General features: G+C 58.9%; 1 protein-coding gene and 1 pseudogene across 4 annotated transcripts in view; both read right to left on the bottom strand.

Moving 5' to 3' along the window:
* PI4KB (phosphatidylinositol 4-kinase beta) overlaps positions 1 to 12,594 on the bottom strand; it is a 15,927-nt gene extending 3,333 nt beyond the window's left edge. Inside the window, exons 1-8 of one of the 4 annotated variants that reach the window (XM_071800418.1) lie at positions 12,479 to 12,594; positions 12,001 to 12,115; positions 7,652 to 8,552; positions 4,642 to 4,686; positions 2,129 to 2,356; positions 1,366 to 1,593; positions 1,174 to 1,283; positions 818 to 922 (exon numbers count right to left, since the gene is read on the bottom strand). In XM_071800418.1, coding sequence (XP_071656519.1) covers positions 818 to 922; positions 1,174 to 1,283; positions 1,366 to 1,593; positions 2,129 to 2,356; positions 4,642 to 4,686; positions 7,652 to 8,524 — 1,589 coding nt within the window. In that variant the 5' untranslated portion in view covers positions 8,525 to 8,552; positions 12,001 to 12,115; positions 12,479 to 12,594. Of the gene's footprint in view, positions 1 to 817; positions 923 to 1,173; positions 1,284 to 1,365; positions 1,594 to 2,128; positions 2,357 to 4,641; positions 4,687 to 7,651; positions 8,553 to 8,672; positions 8,988 to 9,880; positions 10,288 to 12,000; positions 12,116 to 12,478 lie in introns of those variants that run through there. The other 3 variants (XM_071800416.1, XM_071800420.1, XM_071800417.1) reach the window with 3 other exon arrangements.
* A 687-nt stretch (positions 12,595 to 13,281) lies between these two features.
* LOC136113033 (5S ribosomal RNA) lies at positions 13,282 to 13,400 on the bottom strand (annotated as a pseudogene).
* Positions 13,401 to 13,699: the final 299 nt, after the last annotated feature.

Here is a 13,699-nt window from a genome sequence, read left to right on the forward strand (position 1 = left end):
AGCCTTTCCTCACACGGGAGATGCTCCACTCCCTCCAGCATCTTGGTGGCTGTGCTGGACTCTCTCCAGCAGTTCCCCGTCCTTCTGGAGCTGAGGGGCCACAACTGGACACAACATTCCAGGTGTGGTCTCCCCAGGGCAGAGCAGAGGGGCAGGAGAACCTCTCTGACCCACTGAGCACCCCCTTCTAACCCACCCCAGGTCCCATTGGCTTCCTGGCCACAAGGGCCCAGTGCTGGCTCATGCTCACCCTGCTGGCCCCAGGACCCCCAGCTCCCTTTTCACTGCTCCAACAGCTCATTCCCAACTCACACTGGAACCTGGGGTTGTTCCTGCCCAGATAGAACACTCTACACTTGTTATATTTCATTAATATGGGACAAGAACAGGAGCATGGGGGGGGCCACACCCAGGGCTGCGTGGGCCCCGGTACCACAGAGCTCTGCACAACAGCAGCTCCCACGCACAACGCAGACAAACCCGCGGGTTTATAGAGCCCGGAGGGCTCTTGCTCAGGTTGAAATTTGAGCGTTGGATGTGCAATTACTGATGAGGAACACAACCCAGTTTATTCTGCACCAGGTCAAACTCCTCTGATAGAAAAGATGCCTGTGAATACCTGGTGACGCCCCGATCCCAGGGCAGCAAACCCGCCGTGGATTCTGATCCTCTCCCTGCTCGGGCGCACCCGCCGCTCTCTGCCCTCCCCTCAGGGCCCAAAGTCAAGGCCACGGAGCCATTTCCTTGTGTTTCCGTGCTGTCCAAAGTCCCCGCGGTGCCCGTCCCATCCCGTCACCCGCGTCCCTTCCGGCCCTACCTGACTTTCTCCTGCCAGGGCTCCTTGAGCGCGACGGCCGATGGGTCCTCGGGGTCCCTCCGGAAGGCGGTGGGGGTGTGCGCCAGCTGCTCCGAGAGCCGCCGCCTGCCGAACGCGGCCGTTACGGAGCGAACCGCGGCGTCCAGAGAGAAAACACCGTCCCCACGCTCTCCCGGAGCCTTTACCACCCTGTGAATCTCAGGGATTCACCCCAAACCCAGAGCCAGGGAGGGGAAAGCTGCGCGGGGGCAGCTGCACCAGCCCAGCCTTCAATTTAGGGGTCTTGCCACCCAGAGATTGCACAAATCTAGCAGACAAATCTCGAAAATTTCGGTTGTAACCGGCGTTGGCCTCACCTGATGTCACCGGCGGCGATGAAGACGGGCTCGCGGCTCTCCTGGCTGGTGATGCTGTCCACCGAGAACTGCGAGATGTTGTCGCAGCTGTTGGTGTGGATCTCCGGCAGCTGCCAGGTGGGAAAAGGCGCCAGAGGTGGGATGCGGCGGCCGTTCCGAGCCGCCGTCCCCGCCGCCGGGCGCTCGACTCACCTCCACCTGCAGCTCCACGATGTCGTCCACGGACCAAGCCTCGTCGTCGTTGTCGTAGTTGGGGACGGTGGAGAAGCTGCCGGTTCTCTGCTCGTGGGTGATGCCGCACTCCGGGAGGTTCTCGGCCGAGCGGGTGCTGCGGATGCGGTTCTCGGGGATGCGGGCGGGCACATTCGCGGTGTCGAAATTGTCACATTCAAGTACTTCAACGTAGATTAAATAGGGAGCCTGGGGGGGTGCAAAATGTGTGTTATCAGAATCCCAGAATATCAGGGGTTGAAGGGACCCCAAAGCCCATCCAGTGCAATCCCCCCGGAGCAGGAACACCCAGCTGAGGTTCCACAGGAAGGGGTCCAGGGGGTTTGAATGTCTGCAGAGAAGGAGACTCCACAACCTCCCTGGGCAGCCTGGGCCAGGCTCTGCCACCCTCACCCCCAACAAGTTGCTTCTCATCTTCCAGCGGAACCTCCTGTGTTCCAGTTTGCAGCCATTGCCCCTTGTCCTGTCACTGGTGTCACCCAGCAGAGCCTGGCTCCATCCTCCTGACACTGCCCCTTTCCATCTTGATCCCCAGCAATGAGTCCCCCCTCAGTCTCCTCTTCTCAAGCTCCAGAGCCCCAGAGGCTACAGGAGGCAGCGCAACGCTCTTAACTCTTGCACAGGGTCTTTATGGCAATTAGATGCCCACCCCAAGGACAAAACCCCACCTTCCGAAGCAAAAAGCAGCTTTCGGAGGGAAAAGGCCCAAAAGTCACCATCCTACCTTGTCCTTGGAGTTGAGGACGACGGCCTGGGTGTGCGGCACGCGCACCACGTGGTGGTCGAAGCCGGCGGTGGGGAGCCAGGCGCGCGCCGGCAGTTTGTGGTTGAGCAGCGAGAGCTCCGAGATGAGCCGCTGCGTCTTCTGCTCTTTGGTGGGCAGGGTGGCCAAGCGCTTCCCGATGGCGATCAGGGACTTGATGAACTCCCGCTCGGGAGCGAGTCTGACGGGCTGGGGGGGTCGTGGGGGGGAGAGTTAGAAAGGTGAGGGGGTTGAGGAGACATCGGTGGGGTTTGCAAACAGGCTCCATGGGCTAAAATCACCGGGATTAACCCCAAAGGTGCTTCCCGTCCCTCCCTCTTGGATGACGCTCCTGTCCGGCTCGTCAACCGCAGGCAGAGCAGCATCAAATCGCTTTTGCCACACATCCTCCCCAAAATTCCATCCCCACCAGAAACCCGCGGATCCCCCAGCACAAATCAGCCTCGTTCCCCGCTTTATTTTCTCTTTACTTTATCGATTGCTCAATCCCATCATCTCAAGATCAAACTGAAGCCCCTCGGACCCCCATAGGTTAACCCGAGCCCTTCGCTCCGCTTTGTCCCGAGCGTTTAAATCACGACCACGGCTGATTTTTGCCGTTGCGGGTGCAGAATGAAACTCGGCGCAATCATGCTGGAAACGCACATGCAACAAGCGGGAGAAGGGGAAGCCAAGGAGTCACCGCCGAGCGACGCAAAGGAAACGAGAAAGATGGGGCTGGGGGGGTCCCTTTTGGGAAAGGGTGGGTGGGAAGCGGTTTGGCCGTCCCAAATCCTCCTGGCAATGCGTTGAACCCAAGATCTCGCTCTTGATTTAATCCAGTTCTGCGCAAAGCGGGACGATATTCCAAGCACCTCCTGCTCCCCAGGGTTCGCACATCCCTGATATTATCCCCAAAACAGCCCCAAATCTCCGCTTTCTACGGCAAAACCGCCCCAAGAACCAGCACCCCCATGCACTCAAGGGTTGGAAACACCCCAGCGGTGCCGCCGATTCACCGGCACCGATAACCGGGATTTAGAAATGACTCAGTTTGATACAGGGTTTAATAAATAATCTGGGTCCAAAGGGAGGAGAAATCGCCACCCGCGATTTGCAAAGTAAAGCAACTTTTACCTAAAAGTGGGGGGCAAAGGGGAACGGGGACCCCCACGTCCTACCCGGCCCCCCCCAGCCTCGCGCCGCTTCAAGATGCTGCTGATTCCAAATAGAAATACAATGCAAAGGGCTCGTTTTGAAGGCAAAACATCAGGGAGACGCTGGGTTTTGATTGAAAGAACAAAGCTCAATGCTTCACCCGTTTCCCCGAAAATAAGACCTACCCCAAAATGAAGCCCTAGTGGGATTTGTTTGGGGATTTTTTGAGGATGCTCAAAATTTAAGCCCTACTCCAAAAATAAGCCCTAGAGGTAGCTATACATGTGAAAAAGTCAGCATCTTTTGGAGCAAAAATTAATACCGACCCTGTCTTATTTTCGGGGAAAAAGGGTAGAAGGGGGGAGAACCGATTTGTGGGAGAAAAGCAAATTAAATCTCATCGAGAAGAGAAGATTTTCATTCAAATCGAAGGAAACAGCATTTCCTCTTCCATCTGCCTGGCCCATGCAAGGTTCCTCTCTCCTTTGCTTTGTGTTTTGATGATTTTTAGGGGGGGTGAGATGTGAGCTCCCCCAGGGCACCCCCAGCTCCTCGGGGTCGTGTGGCCGGATTGGAGCCAAACCAATGGGTTTGCCCAAAGCTGCGTTTCCCGGGGCCGGTGGGGGGGACACGCGGAGCAGGGGGTGGGGACACGGGGTGGGGGGACAGGAGGTGCTGCTGGGTTGGGGACATGGTGTTGGTAGGTTGGGGACACAGAGTTTGGGGTCACAAGAGATGCTGCTGGGTTGGGGACATGGAGTTTGGGGCACAGGAGATGCTGCTGGGTTGGGGGCACAGGAGATGCCACTGAGGTGGGGACACGGTGCTGCAGGGTTGGGGACACGGAGTTTGGGTGGTAGAGAAGATGATGCTGGGTTGGGGACATGGAGTTGGTGGGTTGGGGACATGGAGTTTAGGGGACACGGGAGATGCCGCTGCAGTGGGGACACGGTGCTGCTGGGTTGGGGACATGGAGTTTGGGGCAAAGGAGATGCTGCTGGGTTGGGGACACGGGGTGGGGTCACAGGAGGTGCCGCTGTGCTGGGGACACAGTGTGGGGGTCACAGGAGATGCCACTGTGCTGGGGACACGGTGTGGGGGTCACAGGAGGTGCCGCTGTGCTGGGGACACGGTGTGGGGGTCACAGGAGGTGCCGCTGTGCTGGGGACACGGTGTGGGGGTCACAGGAGGTGCCGCTGTGCTGGGGACACGGTGTAGGGGTCACAGGAGGTGCCGCTGTGCTGGGGACGCGCTGTGCGGGTGGCAGAGGAGATGCTGCTGCGGGGGGCCAGGCGGGGGGTCGGACGGACGGACGGACGGACAGACCGGCCACTTACGGGAGAACATGACCTATGGAGACTTTCCGAGCTGGAGGAGAGCTCCTGGGGACGGGGCGGTCACAGGAGACAGGAGAGAAAGCAACAGTTTAGCTCCGGCTTCTCCATTCCCAACCAGCACTCGCCGCTTCGTTTTGGTTCGGGTGCGTTTCCTTCTCCCCCCCATCACAATTTGGCGGCGTTTTAATCAGGGAGCAAACGGGGAGCGGGGCTGATGGTTCTGGGCAGAATCTACCCCTAAACGCCCCTAAACCCGACTTCTTTGGGTCACGTTGTGCCGATTTCTGCCCCAAAAGCACCTTCGAAACCACTTGGTGTTAATTCCCTTGGCTCTAATTTACCTTCTCATTTCAGCAGATAAAATCAACCCTATGGAAACATCCATAAAGATTAATAAACCTGACAATTTAACTATTTCCACGATGGATGAGACGGTTCGAATCGGCCTGTAAATCCATTATTTCAAGCAAAAAGCAACCAAAAATATAATAATAGAGCTTTGCGCCCTTAAGAACCAGTGGGGAATTGGTTTTAACCCACTGCCCAAAAAGCAACACAAGGGGCTGGGCTCAGGGTGGTAATTAGTGATCCGCTAATTACATAGGAAATAATGGCGTTTGCAACGAGCAAGGGCAGAGTTTCCAAATCCCCCTCAGATTTAGGCTCAGCAAATCCTGCCCTTAAACCAACGCTTAGTGCTGAGTTTAAGGTGTTGGGGAGTCAACGCGCGGACCTCAACTGATGATTCAATTAGCGGTTTCCTAATTAGATTTCCTTTTTATTTGACTAAAGGAACCAGTTGGGCCAAACGTTTCCCGTTTAAACGGAGCCGCTCTGGATCAGCCGGCGACCGCAAACCCACTAAATCCAACTCAAAAGCCGCTTCTCCCCACCCGCTCTGCGCACTTTGAACCTCGATCTCGCTCCTGAGCCCAGACTCAGGCGCTGTGATTTATTGGGTTCTGTTGAGCTCCTCCCCTCACCTTGAAAACCCAACACCGAGCGGCTCCGCGACATTTAATCCGGGCTTTGTTTTTAGGTCGGAGAAACGCAAAACCAGCCTGGAAAGCGGAGGGACGGCCGAGTCGATGCGCATTTCAAGCTCGCGGCTTTTCCTTCGCATTCATGAAACGCGGCGAGCACCAAGTAAATTTATACCATTAAAACGACGTTCCGGACGCCTAAGAGAGGGGAAAAGCCAGATCCACCCCATCCGGCCCCACCACGCTCTAAAACCAACGTGGGGATTGGGATTTCTTCCCTTAAGCAGCGTTAATACCGGCTTTGGGTCTGACTCAGCTAATCCAGAATGGTAGCGAAGGACGGAGGCACCTTTAGGAGCCCCCTCTTGTATTTCAGCGCCGTGAGCATTTAAACAGCTCGCCCGGTGATCAAAATGCATTTCAGACGTCGCCAAGAGGAGCCCTTGGCAGCGCCGCTCTCATCCATCATTCATGGAAAGCTTCGCTTTGCATTATTCAAGCGGCCGCGAGCACAAGAGACCTCGGCATGTCCTGTTTTCCACCCCACAGAGACACCCAAGAGTCATTGACCCCACCTGGCTCCACACCGGCCCCCGCTGCCCAAAAGAGGCAGAAAGCCCAAGCAGGGTTTGGCGAAGCCTTTGGTTTATCTGCCCACGGCTTGTTCTGCCTGCAATTAAACCTCATTGCTAAGTCTGAACAAGTCGGGACACGGAGGAAACCAGATTTACAACAGCCAGAGTGTAACAGAGAGAGCGGCTGGGGTGTGGGAATTCACAGAACCCCAGAACATCAGGGGTGGAAGGGACCTGGGAAGCCCATCCAGTGCAATCCCCCCGGAGCAGGAACACCCAGCTGAGGTTCCACAGGAAGGGGTCCAGGCAGGTTTGAATGTCTGCAGAGAAGGAGACTCCACAACCTCCCTGGGCAGCCTGGGCCAGGCTCTGCCACCCTCACCCCCAACAAGTTGCTTCTCATCTTCCAGCGGAACCTCCTGTGTTCCAGTTTGCACCCATTGCCCCTTGTCCTGTCACTGGTGTCACCCAGCAGAGCCTGGCTCCATCCTCCTGACACTGCCCCTTTCCATCTTGATCCCCAGCAATGAGTCCCCCCTCAGTCTCCTCTTCTCCAGCTCCAGAGCCCCAGCTCCCTCAGCCTTTCCTCACCCGGGAGATGCTCCACTCCCTCCAGCATCTTGGTGGCTGCGCTGGACTCTCTGCAGCAGTTCCCTGTCCTTCTGGAGCTGAGGGGCCACAACTGGACACAATATTCCAGGTGTGGTCTCCCCAGGGCAGAGCAGAGGGGCAGGAGAACCTCTCTGACCCACTGAGCACCCCCTTCTAACCCACCCCAGGTCCCATTGGCTTCCTGGCCACAAGGGCCCAGTGCTGGCTCATGCTCACCCTGCTGGCCCCAGGACCCCCAGCTCCCTTTTCACTGCTCCAACAGCTCATTCCCAACTTACACTGCAACCTGGGGTTGTTCCTGCCCAGTTTCCAGACTCTACCCTTGCCCTTGTTCTATTTCATTCCCTTTCTCCCCCCCAGCTCTCAGCCTGTCCAGGTCTCTGATGGCAGCACAGCTTCCAGTGTCACCCACTCCTCCCAGCTTGGTGTCACCAGCAAACTCGCTGACACTCACTCTATTCCCGCATCCAAATCATTGATGAATATATTGAATAGTGCTGTTCCCAGCACTGCCCCCTGAGGCACTGCACTGGATCCAGGCCTCAACTGGACTCTGCCCCATTGACCACAATTCAGTGACATAGGAAGTGACTCGGTCATCCTCACCCAAATTTCTGCCTCACATCGAAGGCACCAAATGTCCTCCCTGCCCGTCGCACCGAGGAAAATCCCCCCCGGACAACCAGCACCATGGGGTGCAACCCACCAGTGTGCAGCACTTTTAGACACCCACAAAACAACAATTCAACCCTTTGCAGCAACCACGACCCAAAAAACCCCACGCGTTCAAGAAGGAGCCACACGACGCGAACCAGCGGCCGCGGAGAACCCCAACCTTACCTCCTCCTCGCTCTCCACTTTGGGATTGCTGGCTGTGCGCTTCAGGTTGCTGCTCAGGCTGATGGTGACGGTGGCGTCCGATTTGGACCTCTGGTGAGTCCTTTTAGAAGGGGACAAGCCCGTGTCGGGCGCCGGGCTCAGCGACGGCAGCTCCCTCTTCTTGTGAGCCGGCTTCAGCTCGTCCGAGAGGATGAGCTTGCGCAGCTTGGTCCCGCGGGAGTGTCGCTGGGTGGAGATGTGCATGTCGGAGGAGTAGGCGCCCAGCAGCAGGGCGCACTGCAGCGAGAAGTTGATGCTCTGCCGGCAGCGGTGCACGATGTAGGGTTTGATGGCGTCCCCCACGTCCTCGTCCATGTGGATGTACATGTTGAGCAGCTGCGGCAGGTAGAAGTCAACCTCCTCGTTCCTGAAGCAGAACAACCTGTTCCCGATGTAAGCCTGCACGCCGGGTTCCTTTGAGTTGTACAGGTACGAAATGGCCATGGAAATATCAAAGAGTTTGGACTCAAAGAGCCGGAGGAGCCAGGATTGCTTGGCCGAGTTGTTCTTCTGCCGTTTGCGGGCGCCTTTCACCGTGTTGGCGGCCGCCTCGTCCTCCTCCCTGATCCTGGAGCCCGCGCCGGGCGGATCATCCAAGCACCGGATCTCGCAGCCATCCCCGACGTCTCCGTTGGCCAAATCCGCCGCGGTGCGTGGCGCTGGCTCTGCCGCGGTGTCCGAGCAGGCGCCGTGCAGCAGCTTCACCTTCTCCAGGACCTCCTCGCAGGCCTTCTTGGCCACCTCGGGGTCGATGACGGCCAGCTCGCCGACACCTTCCGCGATGACGCTGAGGGACGTCCCGGCGCTCCCCGGATCCGCCACCGAGTCGCCCATAGCAGCGGCGGGTCCGTGTGCTTCAAAGCTGGAAATGGCAAGAAAACAGACAAAAAGAATCAGCGATAGAGGCGTCGGAGGAGAAACGGAGGGTGGGAAAACAGGAATCGGCGCCGGGATGCACCTCGAGCGCAGGTTTGGCGCAAACCTCTTGTCTGGAGAGGGCCGGTGGCCCCGGGCAGCGCACGAGGCCGAGCCGGTCGCGGTGGTTAAAGGTCCTTGAGGTGCCTTCCCCTCAGACCTGAGCGAGCTGGAAGCGCCTATCAGCCATTACACAAAATTCCCCCGTTACCATGACGATAAAAAACCTGAGCGAGCCAAAAAGAGACGGAAAAAGGGGGAAAAAAGCAGCAGGTTGCTTTGTGCTCTTTTTTGCAACGCTGGGGTCACAGCGCCGTGGGTCCCGGTGGCTCCGCTTCCCCCTACAAATGTCACTTAGCCATGCTGGTTTTGCTTGTTTAAGGCGTAGGTGACAGCGAGATGTGGCGCTGGGACGGGGAATCCTTTGTGCTGGATGAGCCCGAGCGAGAGCCGGGGTTGTCGGGAAAAGGTCCCTGTGTTCAAAGTCCGGACACCAACTCCGAGATTACGTGTCCTGCCCAACGCTTCGCACTCAATTCCACTTCTAAAACCCAATGAACAAGGGACTGAATACTGAGATTATTAATATTGAAATATTGAGATGTTTCCCCATTAGTTTAGCGACCTTGCTTTATGTGTTTATCCCTAAAGCAGCTCCCGAGCCGGGGGAAAGGGGAACGCGGGGTGTTTCTACCGGAGCCGCTTCCCCCCGATCCCATTCCTCCTCGATCCCAAAGCGCTCCAGCTCTAACCAGGAGGTGCCAAATCCCGACCAAAGTCCAGCGGCGCTCGCCCCGGCCCCGCGGTGCAACACGCGACGTTTCCCTCCAGCGCAAATCCCGCGTGCTTCAGATTTTTGTGGTCATGAGCTCCCCGAGCCCCTGCCCGCCAAAGGAAGCTGGTTTTCCTTCTTAGCTTTGCGCCACAAAAGCGCAGACGGGTTAATTTTTCAATTAACACCGCGCCGGCGCGAAGGATCCGACGGGGAACTGGGGCCAAGCGGGAATGGCACCGGCACTCCTGCCGAGCCAACCGGGGTGACAAACGGAGCCTTTCGCCACCGAGCCGGTGACACCGGAGCCAGGCAGAGCTCGCAGCTGCCGAGCGGGTTAAACTCGGATTAGGGAGCTGCTCAAGATAAATCCGCCCACGAGCCGGCAGCGCTACCTCGGGCACGGCTGCCAGACCCACGCGGCGCCTTGGGTTTCGTTTTAAATCAGCGCATTGACTCCTTATTATGACCATTTTACTCTCCAACCTCCCCCCAACACTCACAAAGCCGCGGTCTCCGGTGACAGCGCAACGAGGGGGCCCATCGGACTCATCCCTGCTCCTATCACACCCCAAAATCGCTCCTCGGCCTCGCTGTGTTTCTCCTCCGCTCGCATCTCCGGTTGTTAAACGCATCAATTCACGTCTCGAGGCTCAGCGAACCCCCCCCCGTCCCAACAGCGATTAAAACTGCAGGCGGTGAAGCAATCCGGGCTGGAAAACAGGCTGAGCTGGGTTCACGCGGCTCGTCCTCCACCCACGGCCCTAACGGGCCAAGTTTCTCTTTGGGGGAACGGCCCCGAAGCCACGGATTAAATGGGGAATAGGAAAAGCCCCTGTTAGCACAGACGGAAGCAGCCGTGCGGCCATCGGAGAGCGCGGCTCCCTCGGGAAGGGGCAAAAGCAGAGGGGGATCCACGGGAACACAGCGGCAGCCTCAGGGGGGAACAGCAAAACGAGAAAGATCTCGCTCCTGCCTGATTGGAATAAGAAATATTAACCCTGGCACACGACCAGGGGGACGGGATGAAGCTGCACCAGGACATCTGGTCTCCATTAGGCCGCGTTACTTTTTGTTTTGCTCAGCACCGCTGGCCTTCGGGCAGTGACTCGCCCCCTAAATCCGGATCAAATCACAGCCAGGCTGCGAGAAATGCAGCAGGAGAAGGGTGAACCACGCAGCGCGGTAAAGAACGGCTCCCGGGGCTCCGTATGGGAGCGATGCCGCCAACTTCCAGCACTCACCCACAGCAAACTATTGATATTTGGTGTGATCGCTTTACACAAAGTCCTTGCGCCTCCCGCAAGGTGGGAGCCTTAAAACCCCCCCTGACCTCTGCAAAGCGCTTCAGCCCTTCGGAAAAGGTGGCTTTTTGGGCAACATTTTGGTGAGGAAGCCCCTTGCAAAGCCATTCCAAGTGCGGACAAACCCTCCCACCCACATCTGTACCCAGCTCCATCCCCACGCCGCTCCAACCAGGGGTTGGAGAGAAGCAGAGGACGGCAAAGGCAACGATTAATTATTATTAATCATGACTAAAGTTGCTATCAACCCAAAGCAGAAGTTTTGGGGAGGGGGGAAGCATCGTGGGATCACTAACCCGGCTCAGCGCCCACCGACCCAGCGCGTTACGCAATGTCTCCGCTCTTTAAGTGGATATTTTAGGCGATTCCAAAGCGCGAGGGGCAGCAGATGGCTCAGGGGTGGCAGTGAAGCCTCCTCAGAAATGACGGGAGGAAATTTGCTGGAAGAGTGGCTGAGCGGGGCTTTGCAAAGCTCGGCCTGCACGGGGAGCTTGGCTTAGTGCTGAGTGGGATGTGCTGGGAGGACAGGGGGGTCAGGGTCCTCCCTGGGGATTTGGGGACAGTGGCTGGGGGGTGGTGGTCACCGTGTCCCCAGGAAGGGGAAGGAGAGGGTGAAGGGGAAGGAGGGGAGAGAGGAAGAAGGGGAAGGAGGGGAGAGAGGGAGAAGGGGAAGGAGGGGAGAAGGGGAGAAGGGGAAGGAGGGGAGAAGGGGAGAAGGGGAAGGAGGGGAGAGGGGGAGAAGGGGAAGGAGGGGAGAGGGGGAGAAGGGGAAGGAGGGGAGAGGGGGAGAAGGGGAAGGAGGGGAGAGGGGGAGAAGGGGAAGGAGGGGAGAGGGGGAGAAGGGGAAGGAGGGGAGAGGGGGAGAAGGGGAAGGAGGGGAGAGGGGGAGAAGGGGAAGGAGGGGAGAGGGGGAGAAGGGGAGGAGGAAGGAGGAGAAGAGGGGAGGAAGAAAGAAGGAGGGGAGGAGGGAGGAGAAGAGGGGAGGAAGAAAGGAGAGGAGGAAGGAGGAGAAGGAGGGGAGGAAGGAGGAGAAGAGAGGGAGGAAGCAGGAGAAGAGAGGGAGGAAGCAGGAGAAGAGAGGGAGGAAGCAGGAGAAGAGAGGGAGGAAGCAGGAGAAGAGAGGGAGGAAGAAAGAAGGAGGGGAGGAAGGAGGAGAAGAGGGGAGGAAGGAGGAGAAGAGGGGAGGAAGGAGGAGAAGAGGGGAGGAAGGAGGAGGAGAGGGAGAAGGATGAGGGAGGAAGAAGAAGAAGAGGAGGAAGAGGGAGAAGGAAAAGGAGAAGAAGGGGAAGGAGGAGAAGGGGCAGGGGGAGCAGCCGTACCTGGAGCGATCCCGGCCCGTCCGGCCGCCTCTCCGCCCGGGGATGCCGACGCTCGGGGCAGCGCAGGCGGCTCATCTTGCGGCAGCGGCTCCGCGGGCTCGGGGCCGAGCGGCTGCTGCGGGGGAGAAGGAGAAATATTTCAAAAATAAGAAAAAAAACAAGGGGAAAAGGCGATTTTCCTGCGCCAAGAGGCGGCGCGGCCCGCAGAGCCCCGGAGGGCCCGGGAGGAAGCGGCGGCTCCCCGGGAAGAACCGCGGGCCGGGACCGGGGACTGAGCTCCCGGAGCGACCGCAAAACCGACTCCGGGACCCCCCCACATTCAACCCCCCTGCCCGGGGTGACGGCGCCGCCGCGGCCCAGGCCGGGGGGACAGGCCCGGGGTGCCGGGGAGGCCGCGGGGACGCAGGGGAGGCCGCGGGGGGCCCGGGGTTCCCCCGCCCGGTGCTCCCGGTGCTCCCGGGGCCGGGTCGGCGCTCACCTGCGCGGGGCCGGAGCGGAGCTGGCGGAGCGGGGGAGGCCCCGGGCTGCGCGCGCCGCCGCCTCACGGGGCTGAGGGGACGGGACGGGACGGGCCTGCCTGCCCGCCAGCGCCCCCTGCCGGCCCGGCGGACTCCGGGGGAAAAGGGAACTGCTGGAGAGAGGCAGCGTGGGGACACGAGTGGTCACAGAGTGACAGAGTGTGAGGGGTGGAGGGGACCTGGGAAGCTCATCCAGTGCAAACCCCCCGGAGCAGGAACACCCAGCTGAGGTTCCACAGGAAGGGGTCCAGGGGGTTTGAATGTCTGCAGAGAAGGAGACTCCACAACCTCCCTGGGCAGCCTGGGCCAGGCTCTGCCACCCTCACCCCAACAAGTTGCTTCTCATCTTCCAGCGGAACCTCCTGTGTTCCAGTTTGCACCCATTGCCCCTTGTCCTGTCACTGGTGTCACCCAGCAGAGCCTGGCTCCATCCTCCTGACACTGCCCCTTTCCATCTTGATCCCCAGCAATGAGTCCCCCCTCAGTCTCCTCTTCTCCAGCTCCAGAGCCCCAGCTCCCTTAGCCTTTCCTCACACGGGAGATGCTCCACTCCCTCCAGCATCTTGGTGGCTGCGCTGGACTCTCTCCAGCAGTTCCCTGTCCTTCTGGAGCTGAGGGGCCACAAGTGGACACAATATTCCAGGTGTGGTCTCCCCAGGGCAGAGCAGAGGGGCAGGAGAACCTCTCTGACCCACTGAGCACCCCCTTCTAACCCACCCCAGGTCCCATTGGCTTCCTGGCCACAAGGGCCCAGTGCTGGCTCAGCCCACAGCACCCGCTGTTCCCAGCTGGTCTCCCATCCAAGCACTGACCGGGCCCGACCCTGCTTAGCTTCCCAGATCAGACGAGATGGGGCGTTCTCAGGGTGCTATGGCTGTATAGATTACATTATGTATATCTATATGTTCCTCAAGTATCTGAACTAAACCCTTTTATCAAGGGCAGAGCAGAGAGGCAGGAGAACCCCTCTGACCTACTGACCACCCCCTTCTAACTCTCCCCAGGTCCCATTGGCTTCCTGGCCACAAGGGCCCAGTGCTGGCTCATGCTCACCCTGCTGACCCCAGGACCCCCAGCTCCCTTTCCCCTACACTGGTGCTCGCATTGAGGGGCGTGGTCACAAGGGAGAGGGCGTGTCCATGTGGGAATGGGCGTGGCCACGCAGCCGCAGTAGCCGCAGT

Source organism: Patagioenas fasciata, chromosome 30 (assembly GCF_037038585.1).
Source record: "Patagioenas fasciata isolate bPatFas1 chromosome 30, bPatFas1.hap1, whole genome shotgun sequence".
Classification (NCBI taxonomy): Eukaryota; Metazoa; Chordata; class Aves; order Columbiformes; family Columbidae; genus Patagioenas; species Patagioenas fasciata.